The sequence below is a fragment of the Schistocerca piceifrons genome, chromosome 8 (genome assembly GCF_021461385.2).
Source record: "Schistocerca piceifrons isolate TAMUIC-IGC-003096 chromosome 8, iqSchPice1.1, whole genome shotgun sequence".
In the NCBI taxonomy this organism is placed as follows: Eukaryota; Metazoa; Arthropoda; class Insecta; order Orthoptera; family Acrididae; genus Schistocerca; species Schistocerca piceifrons.
Genome location: NC_060145.1, coordinates 9121097 through 9140812, shown reverse-complemented (window position 1 = coordinate 9140812; position 19716 = coordinate 9121097). Strand labels below are relative to the sequence as shown.

The 19716-nt window shown below is 43.6% G+C and overlaps 1 protein-coding gene across 1 annotated transcript in view; it reads left to right on the top strand.

Annotated features, from left to right (window-relative positions):
* Nucleotides 1-19716, top strand: part of LOC124711489 (T-box transcription factor TBX1) — a 210852-nt gene that overhangs the window by 128170 nt on the left and 62966 nt on the right. The window contains exon 7 of the mRNA XM_047241598.1: nt 90-208. Coding sequence (XP_047097554.1) covers nt 90-208 — 119 coding nt within the window. The remainder of the gene's footprint in view (nt 1-89; nt 209-19716) is intronic.

Here is a 19716-nt window from a genome sequence, read left to right as displayed (position 1 = left end):
GTGTGTGTGTGAGAGAGAGAGAGAGAGAGAGTCGTCTTTCTGTGCTCCATCGCCACGGTCCACTGAGGGCGGCGCTTGTTGTGTTGCAGCGGCGTGGAGGTGCTGAACCAGCTGCAGCTGGGGGCGGCGCAGCAGCGGCTGGCGGCGAGGGCGGCGCCGCCCACGGGAGCACAGGGCCACTTCTCGCTCAAGGAGGGCGGCAGGCACGGTGAGTCCGCAGTGGCGAGCTGCCGCGTGCAGCGGGCAGAGGGCGGCGGGGCTGTGCAGGTACCGGCTATGATCGGTCGCTTCGGGCGTGGACGCAGAGGCTCCTCACGTTCATCTACATCTACATCTACATCCACACTCCGCAAGCCACCTGACGGTGTGTGGCGGAGGGTACCTTGAGTACCTCTATCGGTTCTCCCTTCTATACTAGTCTCGTATTGTTCGTGGAGACAGAGATTGTAGGTATGCCTCTGTGTGGGCTCTAACCTCTCTGATTTTATCCTCATGGTCTCTTCGCGAGATATACGTAGGAGGGAGCAATATACTGCTTGACTCCTCGGTGAAGGTATGTTCTCGAAACTTCGACAAAAGCCCGTACCGAGCTACTGAGCGTCTCTCCTGCAGAGTGATCCACTGGAGTTTATCTGTCATCTCCGTAACGCATTCGCGATTACTAAATGATCCTGTAACGAAGCGCGCTGCTCTCCGTTGGATCTTCTCTATCTCTTCTATCAACCCTATCTGGTACGGATCCCACACTGCTGAGCAGTATTCAAGCAGTGGGCAAACAAGCGTACTGTAACCTACTTCCTTTGTTTTCGGATTGCATTTCCTTAGCATTCTTCCAATGAATCTCAGTCTGGCATCTGCTTTACCGACGATCAACTTTATATGATCATTCCATTTTAAATCACTCCTAATGCGTACTCCCAGATAATTTATGGAATTAGCTGTTTCCAGTTTCTCACCCGCTATTTTGTAGCTAAATGATAAGGGATCTATCTTTCTATCTATTCGCAGCACATTACACTTGTCTACATTGAGATTCAGTTGCCATTCCCTGCACCATGCGTCAATTCGCTACAGATCCTCCTGCATTTCAGTACAATTTTCCATTGTTACAACCTCTCGACACACCACAGCATCATCTGCAAAAAGCCTCAGTGAACTTCCGATGTCATCCACAAGGTCATTTATGTATAATGTGAATACAACGGTCCTCCGACACTCCACTGCGGCACACCTGAAATCACTCTCACTTCGGAAGACTTCTCTCCATTGAGAATGACATGCTGCGTTCTTTTATCTAGGAACTCTTCAATTCAATCACACAATTGGGATGATAGTCCATATGCTCTTACTTTGTTCATTAAACGACTGTGGGGTACTGTATCGAACGCCTTGCGGTGTGGTACGGTGTGTGGTCAGACTAGATGAGCCATCACCACCAAGAACAGTGCAGTTCTGAACGATATTGCGAGACAACGTCAGTCTCACAAAAAGGATGAATGTAGTCTCAGCGTTAAGGAGTTGGCGGTGGCCTTTGATTCTGTTAATGGCCAAAACAATTTTCATAGTAGACGTTCTTATCGTAAGTTCCATGCAAATTCTACATACTGTTCGGAACCAAGAGAATAGGAAAACATCGGCCAGGTGTGAGTATCACTCGCGCGGTGAGGGTTCCGTAAAACTTAATCGTAAAAAAATAGAGAATTCATCCATGCCGAGATCCGAGGATCTGCACTATTTTTGCCTGTTATCGACATTGATAGTGGCAAGATATGGTCCCAGGGATTCCAAGACATTCGAGAGTGTTTCAATTTCAAGTTTGAAATGGGATAGCAAATGACAAAAGAAGTATTTTTTCGTGTGATTAAAATTGTTCTATTTTTTTTTCTTTATTATTCCATTAGAATATTGTAGTCCTGAGTCGAAACAAGGCTCCGGGAGTAGACATTATTCCATTAGAACTACAGACAGCCTTGGGAGAGCCAGTCCTGACAAAACTCTACCATCTGGTGAGCAAGATGTATGAGACACACGAAATACCCTCAGACTTCAAGAAGAATATAATAATCCAAATCCCAAAGAAAGCAGGTGTTGACAGATGTGAAAATTACCGAACTATCAGTTTAATAAGTCACAGCTGCAAAATACTGACGCGAATTCTTTACAGACGAATGGATAAACTGGTAGAAGCCGACCTCGGGGAAGACCAGTTTGGATTCCGTAGAAATGTTGGAACACGTGGGGCAATACTGACCCTACGACTTATCTTAGAAGAAAGATTAAGGAAAGGCAAAACTACGTTTCTAGCATTTTTAGACTTAGAGAAAGCTTTTGACATTGTTGACTGGAATACTCTCTTTCGAATACTAAAGGTGGCAGGGGTAAAATACAGTGAGCGCAAGGCTATTTACAATTTATACAGAAACCAGATGCCAGTTATAAAAGTCGAGCGACATGAAAGGGAAGCAGTGGTTGGGAAAGGAGTGAGACAGGGTGGTAGCCTCTCCCCGATGTTATTCAATCTGTATATTGAGCAAGCAGTAAAGGAAACAAAAGAAAAATTCGGAGTAGGTATTAAAATTCATAGAGAAGAAATAAAAACTTTGAAGTTCACCGATGACATTGTAATTCTGTCAGAGACGGCAAAGGACTTGGAAGAGCAGTTGAACGGAATGGACAGTGTCTTGAAAGGAGGATATAAGATAAACATCAACAAAAGCAAAACGAGGATAATGGAATGTAGTCGAATTAAGTCGGGTGATTCTGAGGGAATTAGATTAGGAAATGAGACACTTAAAGTAGTAAAGGAGTTTTTCTATTTGGGGAGCAAAATAACTGACGATGTTCGAAGTAGAGAGGATATAGAATGTAAATTGGCAATGGCAAGGAAAGCGTTTCTGAAGAAGAGAAATTTGTTAACATCGAGTACAGATTTAAGTGTCAGGAAGCTTCTGAAAGTATTTGTATGGAGTGTAGCCATGTATGGAAGTGAAACATGGACGATAAATAGTTTGGACAAGAAGAGAATAGAAGCTTTCGAAATGTGGCGCTACAGAAGAATGCTGAAGATTAGATGGGTAGATCACATAACTAATGAGGAGGTATTGAAGAGAATTGAGAAGAAGAGGAGTTTGTGGCACAACTTGACCAGAAGAAGGGATCGGTTGGTAGGACATGTTCTGAGGCATAAAGGGATCACCAATTTAGTACTGGAGGGCAGCGTGGTGGGTAAAAATCGTAGAGGGAGACCAAGAGATGAATACACTAAACAGATTCAGAAGGATGTAGGTTGCAGTAGGTACTGAGAGATGAAGAAGCTTCCACAGGATAGAGTAGCATAGAGAGCTGCATCAAACTAGTCTGAGGACTGAAGATCACAACAACAATTATTCTGTGCTGTGAAACATTTCTTCTAGCCAAATTTCATGATTATACGTCAAGGGGAAGCACCGTATAAGTTTTAATGAGTGGTTTGCGAGTATCAAAATATGTGACACAAATGGCAGAATCGTCTGACTGTATTGACTTACAAGCTTAACATTTTTAAACCTCCAAAGTACTATAGACCTCAGTATGTGACGTAAATTTCGAGTTGATGCGATTACCCGTACCTGGGAAGGAGGAGTCTTAAAAGACGAACGAACAGAGTGACAGTCTGACAGCAAATAAAAAAATAGTTTTCTTTCTTCTGATATTCGAGGGGTGTTCGGAAAGTGAGGTCGGATCGGTCGCGAATTGAAAACCACAGTGAAAATCATAAACTTTTTACTGGCGATACTTAGCCACACGTTGCAGCTACCTCTCTAAATAGTCGCCCTCCGACTTAGGCATCTGTAGTGCCGTAGTACAATCTTTCCAGCACCCTCGTCACAGAAAGCAGCCACTTGTGCTTTCCACCAATTATCTACACTGGTCTGCCTTTCGTTGTTTGTTCCAAAATGTTGTCTTCGTAGCCAGCGGTTTATGTGAGGAGAGATGAACAACGGAGGGAGCCAATTAAGGGCTGTATTGTGGGCGATCGAACACTTCCCATCGAAAACGCTAAAGGAGCGTCTTCGTTGTCTCTGCAGAATTCGGCTGAAAATTCTCTTGAAGAAAGAAGTGCATGACATTTATGTTATGTGGGCTGCATAGCTTCAGGCGAAACCTCTCACCAGATCCACATACTTGGCGCGAGACACTGTTGCTTTAGGCATTTCTGCGTGATCACTTTGCGCTCTGAACTGAAAAAAGCGGCGTGAAGCGATCGACAGGCACACTAGAGAAACTGCCCAACACATCTGCGCAAAGTTCCATCGGATATTCGCAGTAGTTTCCATTTCGCGCCTAATCGGATCTTACTTTCCGAATACACCTCGTAATTACATGCGAACGATTTTCGGGTTTTTTCTTTGGTTTTACTGTGAAACCTTGTTTCTTATCAAATATCAAGATTCTAGAGCAACGATAGGTTTTGATGAGTAAGTCTGCGAATATCAAAATATGTAACATAAATGGCCGTCCCTTTTGAGTGAATGTCCGCCCCGATAGCTGAGTGATCAGCGCAGCGGTCTGTCACGCCAAGGAGCCCAGGTTCGACTGCCGGCTGGATCGGAGATTTTCTCCGCATAGGGACTGGGTGTTGTGTTGTCCTCATTATCATTTCATCATAATCAGTGGAGGACAACAGGAAACCACCACTGGAATCACTTCCCTAGACGCTCATGCGGTGGACCTCTGACGAGGCTTCCCCCATGACAAGACCTGCCGTAAGTGAATGACTTAGAAGCTTGGAATATTTACGCCGTGAACGGACCATAGACCTTAATATGTGGCGTGAACTTGGGCTTGATACGTCTACCCGTTCCTGACAAAAAGGGTTCTTTACAGTCGGACAGACAGAGGGACAGACACACAGACAGATAACAAAGCGATGCTAATAGGGTTCTGTTTTTGCAGACTGGGGACGGAACCCTAAAAACTGAAATAACAAAAAAAATATCAACAGTTATTTGGTCATCAGGTTATGTCAGTACGAACAGAAGAACAGTATTTAGCAAACAGTCTGTGATAAGATATGTGTTAGGACATCAGGGAATAACTTTCTAGGTACAATAAGAAACGAAGGACGATTAGGGATTAACAGTCTGTTGACGAAGAGGTCATTAGCAACGGATCAAACCTCTGACTGGTTAAGAATATGGATGAAAATCGACCAACACCCTTTGATTTCAGTATCTGCGTTGAGTGATTTAGAGAAACCTTGGAGAACCTAAGTCTAGTTAGCCGACGGAGAACTGAACTTCCGTCCTCCCTATTGCGAGTCCAGCGTCTTACTTCTACGCCACACAGCTCGGTCCCTCAGTGGTAGAGGGAGCTGAGCAACGCATAAATTAAATCAGCCGGGAGTCTACATTATTCTGTACGTTATGTTATGGTACTGATTACCAAATAACGTTGAAAGAATACACTTTCCTTACTCAGTGGCGCTGCCTGTTTCACTGTCGATACAGCTATCATCGAAAAGCTTTTCTCAACGTCTGTCTATTTCCTTATTTGTACACAATGTAGGCTTTTTCTTTGTCGGGGTATTGTGAAACCTAAATTATTATTGGCTAAACGTCTTGGATCTTTCTCGAGGAGAATTTCCGTACGCAAAATATTAAGTCTTCATGCAGTGAACAATATAGTCAAATATAGTGAACAATGAAATAAAGACTAAGAGGACGCAAAATCACTTAACTCACTGCAATAACGTGAGTGAATACGGTGACAATAGCGCATCTTCTGATGTTACCAACGACGCCACGCTCCACGTAAAGCGAAAATTTTTTTAGAAATATTTCATTTGCTTTTGGTCTACATACCATGCAACTATCAGCAAATTAAATTAGTAGTACGTCTGATGATTACAATAAAATCAATACGTACAAAGCACACAGCAGTCAATAATTATACATGGTCTTTCACATTTCCTAACACAGTCTTCTAGGGGTTGTGGGGGCTCTAGTAGGTAAAGTTCTGGTGAGGAATCCATGTTCGGAAATGTACCGTCTGTATGTAAGATAAGTTTGAAGGTGCGATCACTTTAAAGTGTCCCTCCTCAAGGTGAGCACTCAGCGAGACAGTGAGCCCTGGCCTGTGTGCTCTGTCTGAGCCCACACTTTGGATTACTCGTCGTCGGGTTCTCCTCTATGTGACGTGACGAAGGACTTACTCTTCGAAGTCGAGAGTGCAGTGCGTCCGTTAAGCTCCACAGTAACCCCTGTGAATTGGGTACTTACCAGTTTGTCACAGTCCTTGCCGTAGTTGGACGAAAATGGTACGTGACTTTATAACGACAACAGCGACTGCCGACAGTGCCCTCTTCTCAGTTTGTGTGCGTACCGTGCAAAGCGAGATTTGAAAGTGATCCGAGCTTCAACTTATTTTGTAAGGTAGCTATAATTTCGCATCTGCATACACTACTGGCCATTACAATTACTACACCAAGAAGAAATGCGGATGATAAACGGGTATTCATTGGACAAACATATTATACTAGAATTGACATATGATTACATTTTCACGCAATTCCGGTGCATAGATCCCGAGAAATCAGTACCCAGAACAACCACCTCTGGCCTTAATAACGGCCTTAATACGCCTGGGCATTGAGTGAAACATAGCTTGGATGGCGTTTACAGGTACAGCTGCCCATGCAGCTTCAACACAATCCCACAGTTCATCAACAGTACTGACTACCTTCTTGTGATGAGCCAGCTGCTCGGCCACCATTGACCAGACCTTTTTAATTGGTGAGACATCTGGAGAATGTGTTGGCCAGGACAGCAGTCGAACATTTTCTGTATCCAGAAAGGCCGTACAAATGGTTCAAATGGCTCTGAGCACTATGGGACTTAACTTCTATGGTCATCAGTCCCCTAGAACTTAGAACTACTTAAACCTAACTAACCTAAGGACATCACACACATCCATGCCCGAGGCAGGATTCGAACCTGCGACCGCAGAGGTCGCGCGGTTCCAGGCTGTAGCGCCTACAACCGCTCGGCCACTCCGGACAGCAAAGGCCGTACAGGACCTGCAACATGCGGTCGTGCATTACCCTGCCGAAATGTAGGATTTCGCAGGGATCGAATGAACGGTGACCGAGGTGACCGAGACGTGTAACCAATGGCACCCCATACCATCACGCCAGGTGATACGCCAGTATGGCGATGACGAATACACGCTTCCAATGTGCGTTCACCGCGATGTCGCCAAATACGGATGCGACCATCATGATGCTGTAAACAGAACCTGGATTCATCCGGAAAAATGACGTTTTGCCATTCGTGCACCCAGGTTCGTCGTTGAGTACACCATCGCAGGCGCTCCTGCTGTAATGCAGCGTCAAGGGCAAACGCATCCACGGTCTCCTAGCTGATAGTCCATGCTGCTGCAAACTTCGTCGAACTGTTCGCGCAGATGGTTGTTGTCTTGCAAACGTCCCCATCTGTTGACTCAGGGATCGAAACGTGGCTGCACTATCCGTTACAGCCATGCGGATAAGATGCCTGTCATTTCGACTGCTAGTGATACGTGGCCGTTGGGATCCAGCACGGCGTTCCGTATTACCCTCCTGCCTCTACCGATTCCATATTCTGCTAACAGTCATTGAATCTCGACGAACGCGAGCAGCAATGTCGCGATACGATAAACTGCAATCGCGATAGGCTACAATCCGACCTTCATCAAAGTCGGAAACGTGATGGTACGCATTTCTCCTCCTTACACGAGGCATCACAACAACGTTTCACCAGGCAACGCCGGTCATCTGCTGTTGGTGTATAAGAAATCGGTTGGAAACTTTCCTCATGTCAGCACGTTGTAGGTGTTGCCACCATCGCCAACCTTGTGTGAATGCTCTGAAAAGCTAATCATTTGCATATCACAGCATCTTCTTCCTGTCGGTTAAATTTCGCGTCTGTAGCACGTCATCTTCATGGTGTAGCGATTTTAATGGCTGGTAGTGTACTTTTCAATGATTTAGAAACGGAATTAGGTATCCTTTGATATGTTGTACATCCTGTGTATGAATACTTAAAGAAGACTGACATTGTCACGTACACCTTGCAAATAGTTGTTAACGCTCATTGCATGAAAGGAGATGCCTTTATTATCAAAATGGTGTAATGAATAATGGCCTATAATAGCAGAGGTTGGAACGCCAATGGAAATGAAACGGCAGGCGTAACTCAGGTCCTCGGTGGAAAAGCCCACACAGGTGTGTTGGTTCTGCTTAACACAGGAAGCAACCCAAGACTCGACGGTCGGGCCACCTGAGCGCTGAAGCACAATACAGCGGTGGTCGGCCAATGTGGTAGCGGGGCCAGAAGGGTAACCGGATAATACTTCGGAAACTGAAAATCTTGGATGCAGCAGAGAGGAGCGAGGAAACGTTATCTCGAAAATCACGAAGGCTGGGTTATTTCCGGGGATTTTTACTGTGAGAAGGATACCATTGTATGAATTCATAATTAATGGGTATAGGCATTTCTTTGCAAACTTTCCACACTGGACGACAAAAGACTAAAAATATGGTTGTTCGGCATTCGGAAGAGTCTGTAGAGAGGGAGAATATTCTGTGGTTTCAAGACACGATTCGCTTTCTGCAGTTATGGGGGAGGGAAGCAGAGTTTTGCTGGGAAGCCAGCGGTGGGGAGAAAGAGATGTTCCGTTTTGAGCGCCCATTTTTGACGTTCGCTCAGTATCAGCTTTTGTTGGTACAGACTAACTTGCTGTCTTTGCGGTCAGGAGATTTTATAGTTAGTGAATGGATAGGCATTGTACTGTTGCGAACTTATACGATTCTGGACTTCGCCTCCAGGTAGGGAGTCGTCATTGAATACGCAGCGTTCAGTGATTGAGAGCACTGCTTCTGTCTATACTCACGTAGAGACGTTATCTGAATTCCGTCCTTGTTGCTGGGAGTTCGCGTTTCTTTTCTGTAGAACACAGAGAGGAGAAGACAGTGTTAGATTATAATAGTCAGAGGACCGCCTTCTGCCGTCCTAGTGTTTGCAAGAGTTTTATTTTGTGCCTGGGGTCCTTCCATGGTCGCAGACGAGTACGAGAACCATAACTTTGACGCACCGGACACAGTACATACGGTGATATCGCAAACAGCTTCGGCGTATTAGGGCTATAAAGCTGAACAAGTGTGAGCACGTAACTTTTATTTCCATTCAGGTTGCACACCACTGTAGATCATCTTTGAAAAGTAGTGTTTTCTAGTGTTTGGTACGAAGATGATATCAGTCATCTAATGTTACTTATATTAGATAACGTAGCAATAAAAAGGGGCAGATCTGGGCAATTGGTCAGTAGTATTAATTAGGAAATTCATTTGTGTCCACTGTACATTGACATGTAATCATTTTTAATATATAAAAGAGGTTTTAATCTACAATAAATGTATAATCAAAATGGACATTTATCATTTAGTAGTTACTAATTCCCTTAATCATTCATTTATGTAATTGATGTGTTAAAGAGCAACCAGGAGGAAATAATATCACCATTAAGAGATCCTAATATCTGCTTCAGGGCGTAGAGATACAGGTCCAAATCTTCATTTTCGCGTTCAGTATTTTCCGTTGCGCACATTCATTTTTACACCCGCCTGGAGTAGCATCTTGGAATTTTACATCCAAACGGTATGTTTCTGGACATGGGTTCCTTATCTAAACTTTATCTACTAAACCCCTGAACAACTCCTAGAAGCCTGTAATAGAAATCGTGAAACATTCTATATATGTAGGTGGCACTCTCTCAAAAACTTCATGATTATTTTGTGAGATTTTGTGTATTCAGATGTGTTTCAATTTTCTGAGTCTCTTGCAGGAAGTAACTGGCTGTTCGCCAAATCACATATACGACAACAATATGTTCAAAAATGACTCTGAGCACTATGGGACTTAACCTCTGAGGTCATCAGTCCCCTAGAGCCTAGAACTACTTAAACCTAACTAACCTAAGGACATCACACACATCCATGCCCGAGGCAGGATTCGAACCTGCGACCGAAGTAGTCACGCGGTTCCGGACTGAGGCGCCTAGAACCGCTCGGCCACCGCAGCCGGCAACAATATGTGATTTGAGTCATCTTATGACGAGAAATTTCGTGAAGAAGTTTATTTTTTGTTTATTTATCAGGTTCCATGGAGCCATGCAGATCAAAGCTGACCGATAAAGGTGGCACAGTTGTTAGCAAGCTGGACTCGCATTCGGGAGGACGACGGTTCAAACCTCCGTCCGGCTTCCAGATTTAGGTTTTTCGTGATTTCCATAAATCGCTGCAGGCAAATGACGGGATCGTTCCTCTGTAAGGACTCGGCCGATTTCCTCGCCATCCCTGACACAATCTGACCTCGACATCGACGGGACGTTAAACTCATTCATCCTTCCTTTCTCTGATCCAAAGCTGTTTGTCATGGAACGAGTCAGTACATAGTTCACAGAACGCTAACCAAAAAATTTATAGACAGAAGAACTGAAGAAGTAATGAAACACGTTAAAATTGTGAGAGTGTGTATGAATAAATAACGCATTACAGAGAAACGTTCCCTACAACTGCGAGGAACTCCTCAATGTAATAGGAAGAGTGTGCCAGAAATAAAGGTTTCAACCTTGAATTTGAATACTTGTCGTTTGTTATTCATTTTCTTCAGAACTGCTGAAAACCTATATAAATGAAATCTGCTGCATACTGCACACCTTTCTGTGCAATGTTTAAGCAAGTATTATCCCAGACGTTATTATTTCACGCCTAGTGTTCACTATACGAAAGTGTAAATTTCTACTGAATGAGTCTTTATTGTCAACAACGAAACTCATGATGGAATACAGGTACCGTACAGAGACGGAAGAGCTATAATTCCGACACAGTTGAACAACAGCGTACACGAATTTCGCTAACTGACACTCCAATTCAGTCTGACTGCCCTTTTCTGGCATAGGAGTATTCGCGTTTCAGTGTCAGAGACAGCGGAGATCATTTTCATAACGAAAATAACGACATTCAGTTACTGCACAAGATTTTGAACGTGATACTTCCAACAAGGCCTTCCGTCTACCTGCATTATTAAGAATTTAAAGTGGTCCGCTTCACTGACTGTTTGACCACCTTGTGATAGTAAAACTTCGCTATGGCAAGAGCTCCGTGGTGGAAACGGTATGCACTGCATTTTGTTAGAGTTAAGTGTTAATATGTTCTTTGATGTTACTAAATACTTTAAAAGCTACATCGTCTGTATTACGTTCTACGTCTTTTCCAGTTACACTTGCGTCATCTGCAAATAGAAAAATTGTTGAGTCATTTATGTTTAATGGCAGATCACTGATACAAATCAAGGAACCTTGGCATCCCCTACTTTATATGAGCCCAGCCAGACTCAAACCTCTTCTCTGTTAACATTGGAGGACAACCTTCTTCTTTCAACTTTGCAGGTGTGAAGTGAACCATTATTCAGCTTTCTCCGTTATCTCATAATTTTCCAACACATGCATAGCTATTATATGGTCCACAAAATCACATGTTTTTGTTAAATCAAACAAAATACGTGCTGTCCTCAACCTCGATCTGCTAGTGCCTCACATGCAGAAGCCTAAATTCCTTTTCTGCGCTTGATAGGAATTGATTAGTAAACATTTTACGTAAGTCTTGTGGATCACTAACAATTTCATTGTCTTATAAAATACTTCCTTCACGGTTGCTCATGTACTTTCAATTTTCTCAAGAGAGCGTTCTATTCTCGAGGTATAATGTATTTTTTCTTTTTATACATTGCAGTATCTTCTGTAGTGAAACTCTATTACATGGATCTTATATCAATTTGTGATGGTGCAGTTAAAGTGCTTATCTCCCTGAAGAGGTACCCACAAGACGATCTGGAGTGAACACCACGTATTATTCTTACTGCTCCCTTTTGTACTGTCAACAGTTTCTGTCTAGGTGATGAGGTACCTCAGAAAATCATTACACAAGACATTACTAAGTGAAAATATGCAAAATATCATGACATACGACACGGGTGGAAAGCTGCACGACTGTTGGGCACCAGTTCGACGCGTACAACGCTCTAAGGCAACTGTTGTGCGTTTTTCAAGGGAGTGATCAGTAATGTGTCTAGTGACCGTACGTTTGTTGTTTTAAACGTTAAGCAAAGAAGAGCTTTCCCCAAGAAACAATAATTTAAGACAGAGAGGAATTAAAGACTTTAGCCACCCATGGGTACTGACTTATACTAGTGGCGCAAGATGAAAATTTGTAATAGTCTGAGATTCGAACTCGGGTCTCCGGCTTAATAGGCAGTTGTGCTGACCAGTACGCCACCGAGACACAGAGATCACACGGTGGGTGCAGGATCAAAATGGGATCTGTTCTTTCGGACACCACATCAGTAGTGTAGCGCAAAAGTTGATAATTTGTGTCTGACAGTCGCCACTGTGTCTAGATGGCATAGTGGCCAGTGCAGCTGCCTAGAAACCAGGATACCCAGATTCCATCCCAGTGCGGCACAAGTTTTCAACTTGCTCCGTTGATATAAATCAATGCCCACTGGGAGCTAATGCCTTTAATTCCTTTGTGTCTTGATCCATAGTGGCTGCAGGATCAGAAGGGGATATGTTCTTTCGGGCATGTCCGAAAGAATGGACAACATACTTACTAACAAGAATTCAGTTTTTTAAATAAAACAGTAGGTTATACCTAAGCTATAGGACAAAATGTAGATGCTACTGCCAGGATAGGAGTAGGAGTTTTGGGTTCGAGTACCGTTCTTTTACGCATTTTCGTGTTACAACATATTTTCTACACTGACGTTTCAGAAAAAGTATAAGCCTGAAAAATCAAATTCCTTGCAATCGTAACTGGTGATGAAATATGGCTGTAAATATAGACCCTGAGGCGTCATTCATGCTCTTAGGCGTTTCCAGACGAAGTGAAATATATGAAACATGATGTGTGAACAAAAGAATGTTGTGCACATTCTGTTCAGCAAGTCACACATCAATTCCATTCTACACATTCTACATCTACATCCATACTCCGAAAAACCACTGCGAAGTGCATGGTGAAGGTACATCCCAAAGTACCAGTCATTAGGCCTTTTTACCGTTCCACTCATTCATGGCCTCTGTGAGCGACGTAGTTAGTCTAATGGTGACCTCGACATCCCTATGTGAGCGATACGTAACGAGTTGTAGCGAATTCCTAGATTCATGACTTAAAGCTGGTTCTTGAAGTTTTGTAAGTAGGCTTGTCGGAATAGTGTCCATCTTTGTTGTTGTCTGCCGGTTCAGTTTCTTCAGTATCTCTGTGACACTCTGCCATGGGTCAAACAAGTCTTTGACCCTGTGCTGCCCTTCATCGCATATGTTCAATATCCCATGGTCTAGGAGTCTAGTAATCAAAATGTTCTGGGTCTCGGGATTTATCCCAACCACTGCTGAAATTTTGAATAAAAACCAGCGGCCTTGTCATAAAGGGCGAAGAAACAAACAGAGTTTCAGGGCAACATTCTGCCCTTTGGTTGGGAATCTGCCTCTAAAAGCTGGAAGTATTAGCAAAGTTCAACAGCATGAACTTGCAGAAGGAACGGAAATCACTGCATTAGATATCTATAATATGTATCCACAGGACTCTACAGGACGTAAGGTCTGTAACTGAAAGTGACATGAGGATCTCTTCGTTGGCAAAGAATTCCGGAACGCTCGGGGGAGGGGGCCTGTCAAAGGCGAGAAAAGCAAAGAAAGGGTAATATATCCGGACTCGGAGTATGGAATTTCAGAAGCTTGAACGTGGTACGGCAGCTAAAATACCCGAAAAGCGAAATGTTAAGTCTCACTGTGGATGTGGCGGGGGTCAGTGAAGTCAAATGGAAAGAAGATAAGGATTTTTGGTCAGACGGATATAGGACAGAACCAATAGCAGCAGAAAATGAACCCCACGGAAGAATACGATTAACGATGTTTAATGCTTGCCGTGTCGGTAGAACACCGATTCTAATAAAACAATCATACTTACTTTTCCTGTAGTTTGTTTAAATCGCACCGAGTGGCTGTTGGAGCAGCCTCTAATGATGAATCAAAGGAAATTACTGCATGCATGCCCAGCCCTAAAGTATTGTTCTTCACATCACATAATTTGCTGTCAAATGTACAGTTTGGTTTTAGAAATGGTTTAACAACTGAAAATGCTATATTCTCTTTTCTCTGTGAAGTTTTGGAAGGATTAAATAAAAGGTTGCGAACTCTAGGTGCTTTCTTTGATTTAACGAAGGATTTTGACTCTGTTGACCACAAAATATTATTGCAGAAGTTGGACCATTATGCAGTAAGGGGAGTAGCTTACAATTGGTTCGCCTCTTACTTTAAGAACAGAAAGCAGAAGGTAATTCTCCGCAATATTGAGTGTGGTAGTGATGTTCAGTCCCAATGGGGCACTGTTAAGTGGGGCGTTCCCCAAGGGTCGGTGCTGGGGCCTCTGCTGTTTCTTATTTATATAAATGATATGCCATATAGTATTACAGGTGATTCAAAAATATTTCTGTTTGCTGATGACACCAGCTTGGTAGTGAAGGATCTTGTGTGTAATATTGAAACAGTATCAAATAATGAAGTTCATGAAATAAGTTCGTGGCTTGTGGAAAATAATTTGATGCTAAATCACAGTAAGACTCAGTTTTTACAGTTTCTAACTCACAATTCAACAAGAACCGATATTTTGATCAGACAGAATGGGCATATTATAAGCGAGACGGAACAGTTCAAGTTCCTAGGCATTCGGATAGATAGTAAGCTGTTGTGGAAAGCTCACGTTCAGGATCTTGTTCAGAAACTAAATGCTGCTTTATTTACCATTAGAACAGTATCTGAAATAAGTGATAGTTCAACACGAAAAGTAGTCTACTTCGCATATTTTCATATGCTTATGCCATATGGTATTATTTTTTACGTTAATTCTTCTGATTCAAAAAGGGTATTTTTGGCTCAAAAACGGGCTGTTCGAGCTATGTGTGGTGTAAGTTCGAGAACCTCTTGTTGACCCCTATTCAATAGTCTGGGAATTCTGACATTGCCCTCACAGTATACATTTTCTTTAATGCCGTTTGTTGTTAACAATATTAGCTTATTCCCAAGAGTTAGCAGCTTTCACTCAGTTAATACTAGTCAGAAATCAAATCTGCATGTGGAATGCACTTCCTTGACTCTTGTGCAGAAAGGAGTGCAGTATTCTACTGCATCCATTTTCAATAAGCTACCACAAGAACTCAAAAATTTTAGCAGTAGCCCAAACACTTTTAAGTCTAAACTGAAGAGTTTCCTCGTGGCTCACTCATTCTATTCTGTCGAGGAGCTCCTGGAAGAGCTGAAAAATTAAGCAAATTCCAGTGTTCCATTTTTGATTTTCTTTGTTTAAACTTACGAATTGCCGCCTGAATATGTTTCTTATATTTCATTTTATCTGTTTCTACTATCGTGTTGTAATTTCATGTATTGACTCGAGCCATGACCATGGAGACTTCTCCTTAATTTGGTCCCACGGAACAATAAAAAAATAAATAAATGACATAAAAAAGCGGGATATTCTGCGTTAGTAAAACAAGGGAGCTGCACCAAAAGTTCGCCTGCTGCACATCGTTAACGGTCGACAGTCAAGAGCATTTAGTGGTAGGGAAGTTCTATGGCATGTGCAATTCAGTGGAGTGTAAGTGTGGGTGGGATACTCCAGTAGCACTTGGTTCAAGAACTATGCCCCTATTGTCTACAGATGTGCCCTTACGTAGCTAAATCACCGAGCTATGAAGAGTCGTGACGGGACGTATGGCTGGTTTGTCTGCTGTCTGGGGCTGCGACCACCAGGTGTCGTGTCTGTGTCTGAGACGTGTCAGGGCAGGCTCCGCTCCGCCGACAACCCTCCATCAGTGGGGGTGGGGGTGGGGGGTGAGGTGGAGGGGGGAAGGGGGGGGGACACAGGCCGCCGCTGATAACCTAACAAGCGACGCCGGCAGCCCTCTAGTCTGCTAGCCAAAGTTCCGAAATGCGAGTGTAAGCGAGGCGTGACAGGCATTCAGTCAGAGGCAGCAGATGTTCAGCGCTCTGTCTGCACGACCGCTTGTTGCTAAATGTCGCGCCTCGACACACACTACACGGGACTGACGTTATCTTTCTTCTAAGGGGCCACGAAGAGTGCAGTGGGAATTCCACTGTTACATGCAGAGGAGAGAGCGGAGTACACTGAAGGCCTCAGTGAGGGGGGGGAAGACTTGTCTGCTGACGTGGCAGCAGAAGAAATAGGAGTCGATATAGAAGAAATAGGGGATCCAGTAGTAGAACGAGAATTTAAAAGAGCTTTGGAAGATTGGAGATCAGATAAGGTTGAAGGGATAGGTGACCCGCCAGGATAGCCGAGAGCGCAAACGCGCTGCTTCCTGGACTCGGGCGGGCGCGCCGGTCCCGGATCGAATCCGCCCGGCGGATTAACGACGGGGGCCGGTGTGCCGGCCAGCCTGGATGTGGTTTTTATGCGGTTCTCCATATCCTCCTAGGTGAATACCGGGCTGGTCCCCACGTCCCGCCTCATTTACACGACTCGCAGACATTTGAAACACATTCACAATCTTTCAAGATTTACACTAGATGCAGACAGCTGGGCTACACTAATTCCGTCTCGGGGGTATGGGGTGGCGTGCAGGAAGGGCATCCGGCCACCCCTTCAAATTAACCATGCCAAATCCGCACTTAAACCTGGGCGCAATGCGGGATAAAGGCAGTAGCAAAAGAAAGAAAGGCTGAAGGGATAGGTAACATCCCATTAGAATTTCTAAAATCACTGGAGGAAGTGGTAACAAAATGACTATACACGTCGGTGTGTAGAATGTGTGAGTCTGGCCATATACCATTACTGTCTATGGTTCAGAGTGCTGGGCGATTTCAGAGAAGAACCGCAAGACGATTGTGGCTATAGAAATGGACTATGTAAGATGATCATCAAACATCTCCCGTTGGCAAAATAGAACAAATGAGGACGAACGGAAAACAATCCACAAGAAGGCTCCAATAATGGATGAAATAGAAAGCAGACAATTTTTGTGGTTTGTAGACTTAATGTGAATGGGACAAGAAAGATATCCAAACATATATTTGAATATGGACGAACAAACAAGATAAACATGAACACAAACTTTATTTATTTCTGATTTAACTGTTGAGGATATGTTCCATACTCCGGTTCATTCTTATTGCTGCGCTACACCCCTACCAAGCTGCTTTGCTAAGGAAACCATTAGACTATCTAAGCAAGTCTCCACAGCTCAGTCATTCTTTCATTGCCACTGACGTCTCCTCCAATCAAGCAATCCTTATCTGTCAGACAGTTCAAACTTCACGGTTCGTTAACATTGAGTACCGGAATTTAACACCTTTCCTGCAAGTGTACCAACAGTCAGCAACTCAGGAGTGAAAATTATAAAAATAACAAACTAACGTATGAAAATGGTTCAAATGGCTCTAAGCACTATGGGGCTTCACATCTGAGGTCATCAGTCTCCTACACTTAGATCTACGTAAACCTAACTAACCTAAGGACATCACACACATCCATGCCCGAGGCAGCATTCGAACCTGCGACCGTAGCAGCCGCGTGGTTCGGACTGAAGCGGCTAGAACCGCTCTTATTCATTTTGAAGTTTTTTTGGTCCAACTAGGTGGAGACTTAAATCATTTTTCGTATTCAGGTGTTTAGTCTCTTTTTTGGGATATCGCTCGTAGAAAAATATCCAGTTCTTCATTGTGTGTCACTAAAATACAGCTAACAATAAAATTTATCATGTCCATCATTGTAAAGAGGTCGATAAAAGCTCTAGAACACATCAAACACTATAGAATTATTGAAACACATATGTGGGAGTATACACGGTAATAAGCTTACGAAGTGCGGCTGTAAAATAAGAGGATGCAAAAGCCGTGAACCATGAAGCCTTCTCAGCCTAATGCGGCGCCTCTGGTATCTATAGACAAATCAGTTTTGCCATGGCCTTTGTACAAGAACTGCTATTTTGTTTTGCTGGAAAGATGACAAATATAATAATACAGAAACGAAATGTAGTCACATGAACGTTGGGTAAACTGCTACTCAAACCTGTCTCGTACTAAAAGAAGTGTGTGACAAAGACTGCACATCACGTACGCTAGTTTCGGAGTGGTTCAAGCGTTTACAAGACGATCGGGAACACGCTGAAGACGACTCACGTCTGGGACGCCCTTCAACATAAAAAACGAGTGAAAATGTGGAAAAGTATGTGACTTGATTCGATCAGTCTGTAATCGATTGTTGAAACTCTAGGAATTGACAAAAAGAATGCATATGGCAAATTTTACACAACCGATATAACATGAGAAAAGTGCGTGTGAACGTAGTGCCGAAAATTCTCACCATCGAACAAAAAGAAGCTCGTGAAAATGTTTGTACTGACACTCTGAATACCATTGAAAATGTACTAATGTCTTGGAAAGCGTGACAATATGTCATGACTCTTGGTTTTTTCACTTATGATGCAGAAACGAAGTACTAGTGCAGTCAGGTCCCACTGTAGTGTGTTCCGTAAAATCAGCGTGCTCTGAGAGTGATCCGAGGATAATCCGCGGCGGAGTTTTTCGTGCGCTGGCCTAATCAGCAGATGAGCTGGCCTATCAGAGTTGCAGGCAGTGAAGAGATGCGTATTCGGCGTCCTGTGGCAGCCGCTGCCGAGCTCTGTCTAGGAGCGGCTCGCCACGGCCGGTTTAAACGTCCCTCCTGTCGAGATATGAGCGTCGTCTTCCTTATCGATTATACCAGTGGTTCCCAACCTTTCTTAGACGATTGCCCCTGAGTGCAGTCAGACATAAGCTAGTACCCGAGCCCTGCCCCCCACACCCCTCCGCTTTCTGTTGCCCCCACCCTCCACAACATTATCAGCAAGTTTAACACGTAACTAAACCGTAGAGTGGAAGACTTTTCTTGGAACACTTTTATTTTTAAAATGATGAAAGATGGATGATATTTATTGTGTGTGTGTGTGTGTGTGTGTGTGTGTGTGTGTGTGTGTGTGTTGTATGTATGGGTATAAGCGTGTTAGAAGGAATGACGAAGGAATCTGTGATCTACCCATAGTGAGGGTAGACGCTAGTTACAAAACATGCTTCCCCCGCATTACTTCTCTTCATTGGGTGCGCCGGCCAGAGTGGCCGAGCGGTTCTAAGCGCTTCAGTCTCGAACCGCGTGACCGCTACGGTCGCAGGTTCGAATCCTGCCTCGGGCATGGATGTGTGTGATGTCCTTAGGTTAGGTAGGTTTAATTAGTTCTAGGTTCTAGGGGACTGATGACCACAGATGTTAAGTCCCATAGTGCTCCGAGACATTTTCTTCATTGGGCCAAAAAACTTGACCTGCAGACTACAACCCCATTTAAAATCAACCAAGTTAAAATGTGTGCAGTATACTTACTGTTCGTAAATCACTCGATTGCTGAACTCCTTACTTCTGAACTTGCAGAAATTCGATGACTTCAGGCTGTTAACAGTTTGCGTCTGACCACAGCCACTAATAATAATAACAATAATAATGTTGTGGACAGCACTACAGTAGCCCTCCATGCTGTCAATTAATTCATTTATCTGTTTCGAAGCGAGTAATGAAGCAATTTATATACTACTGCA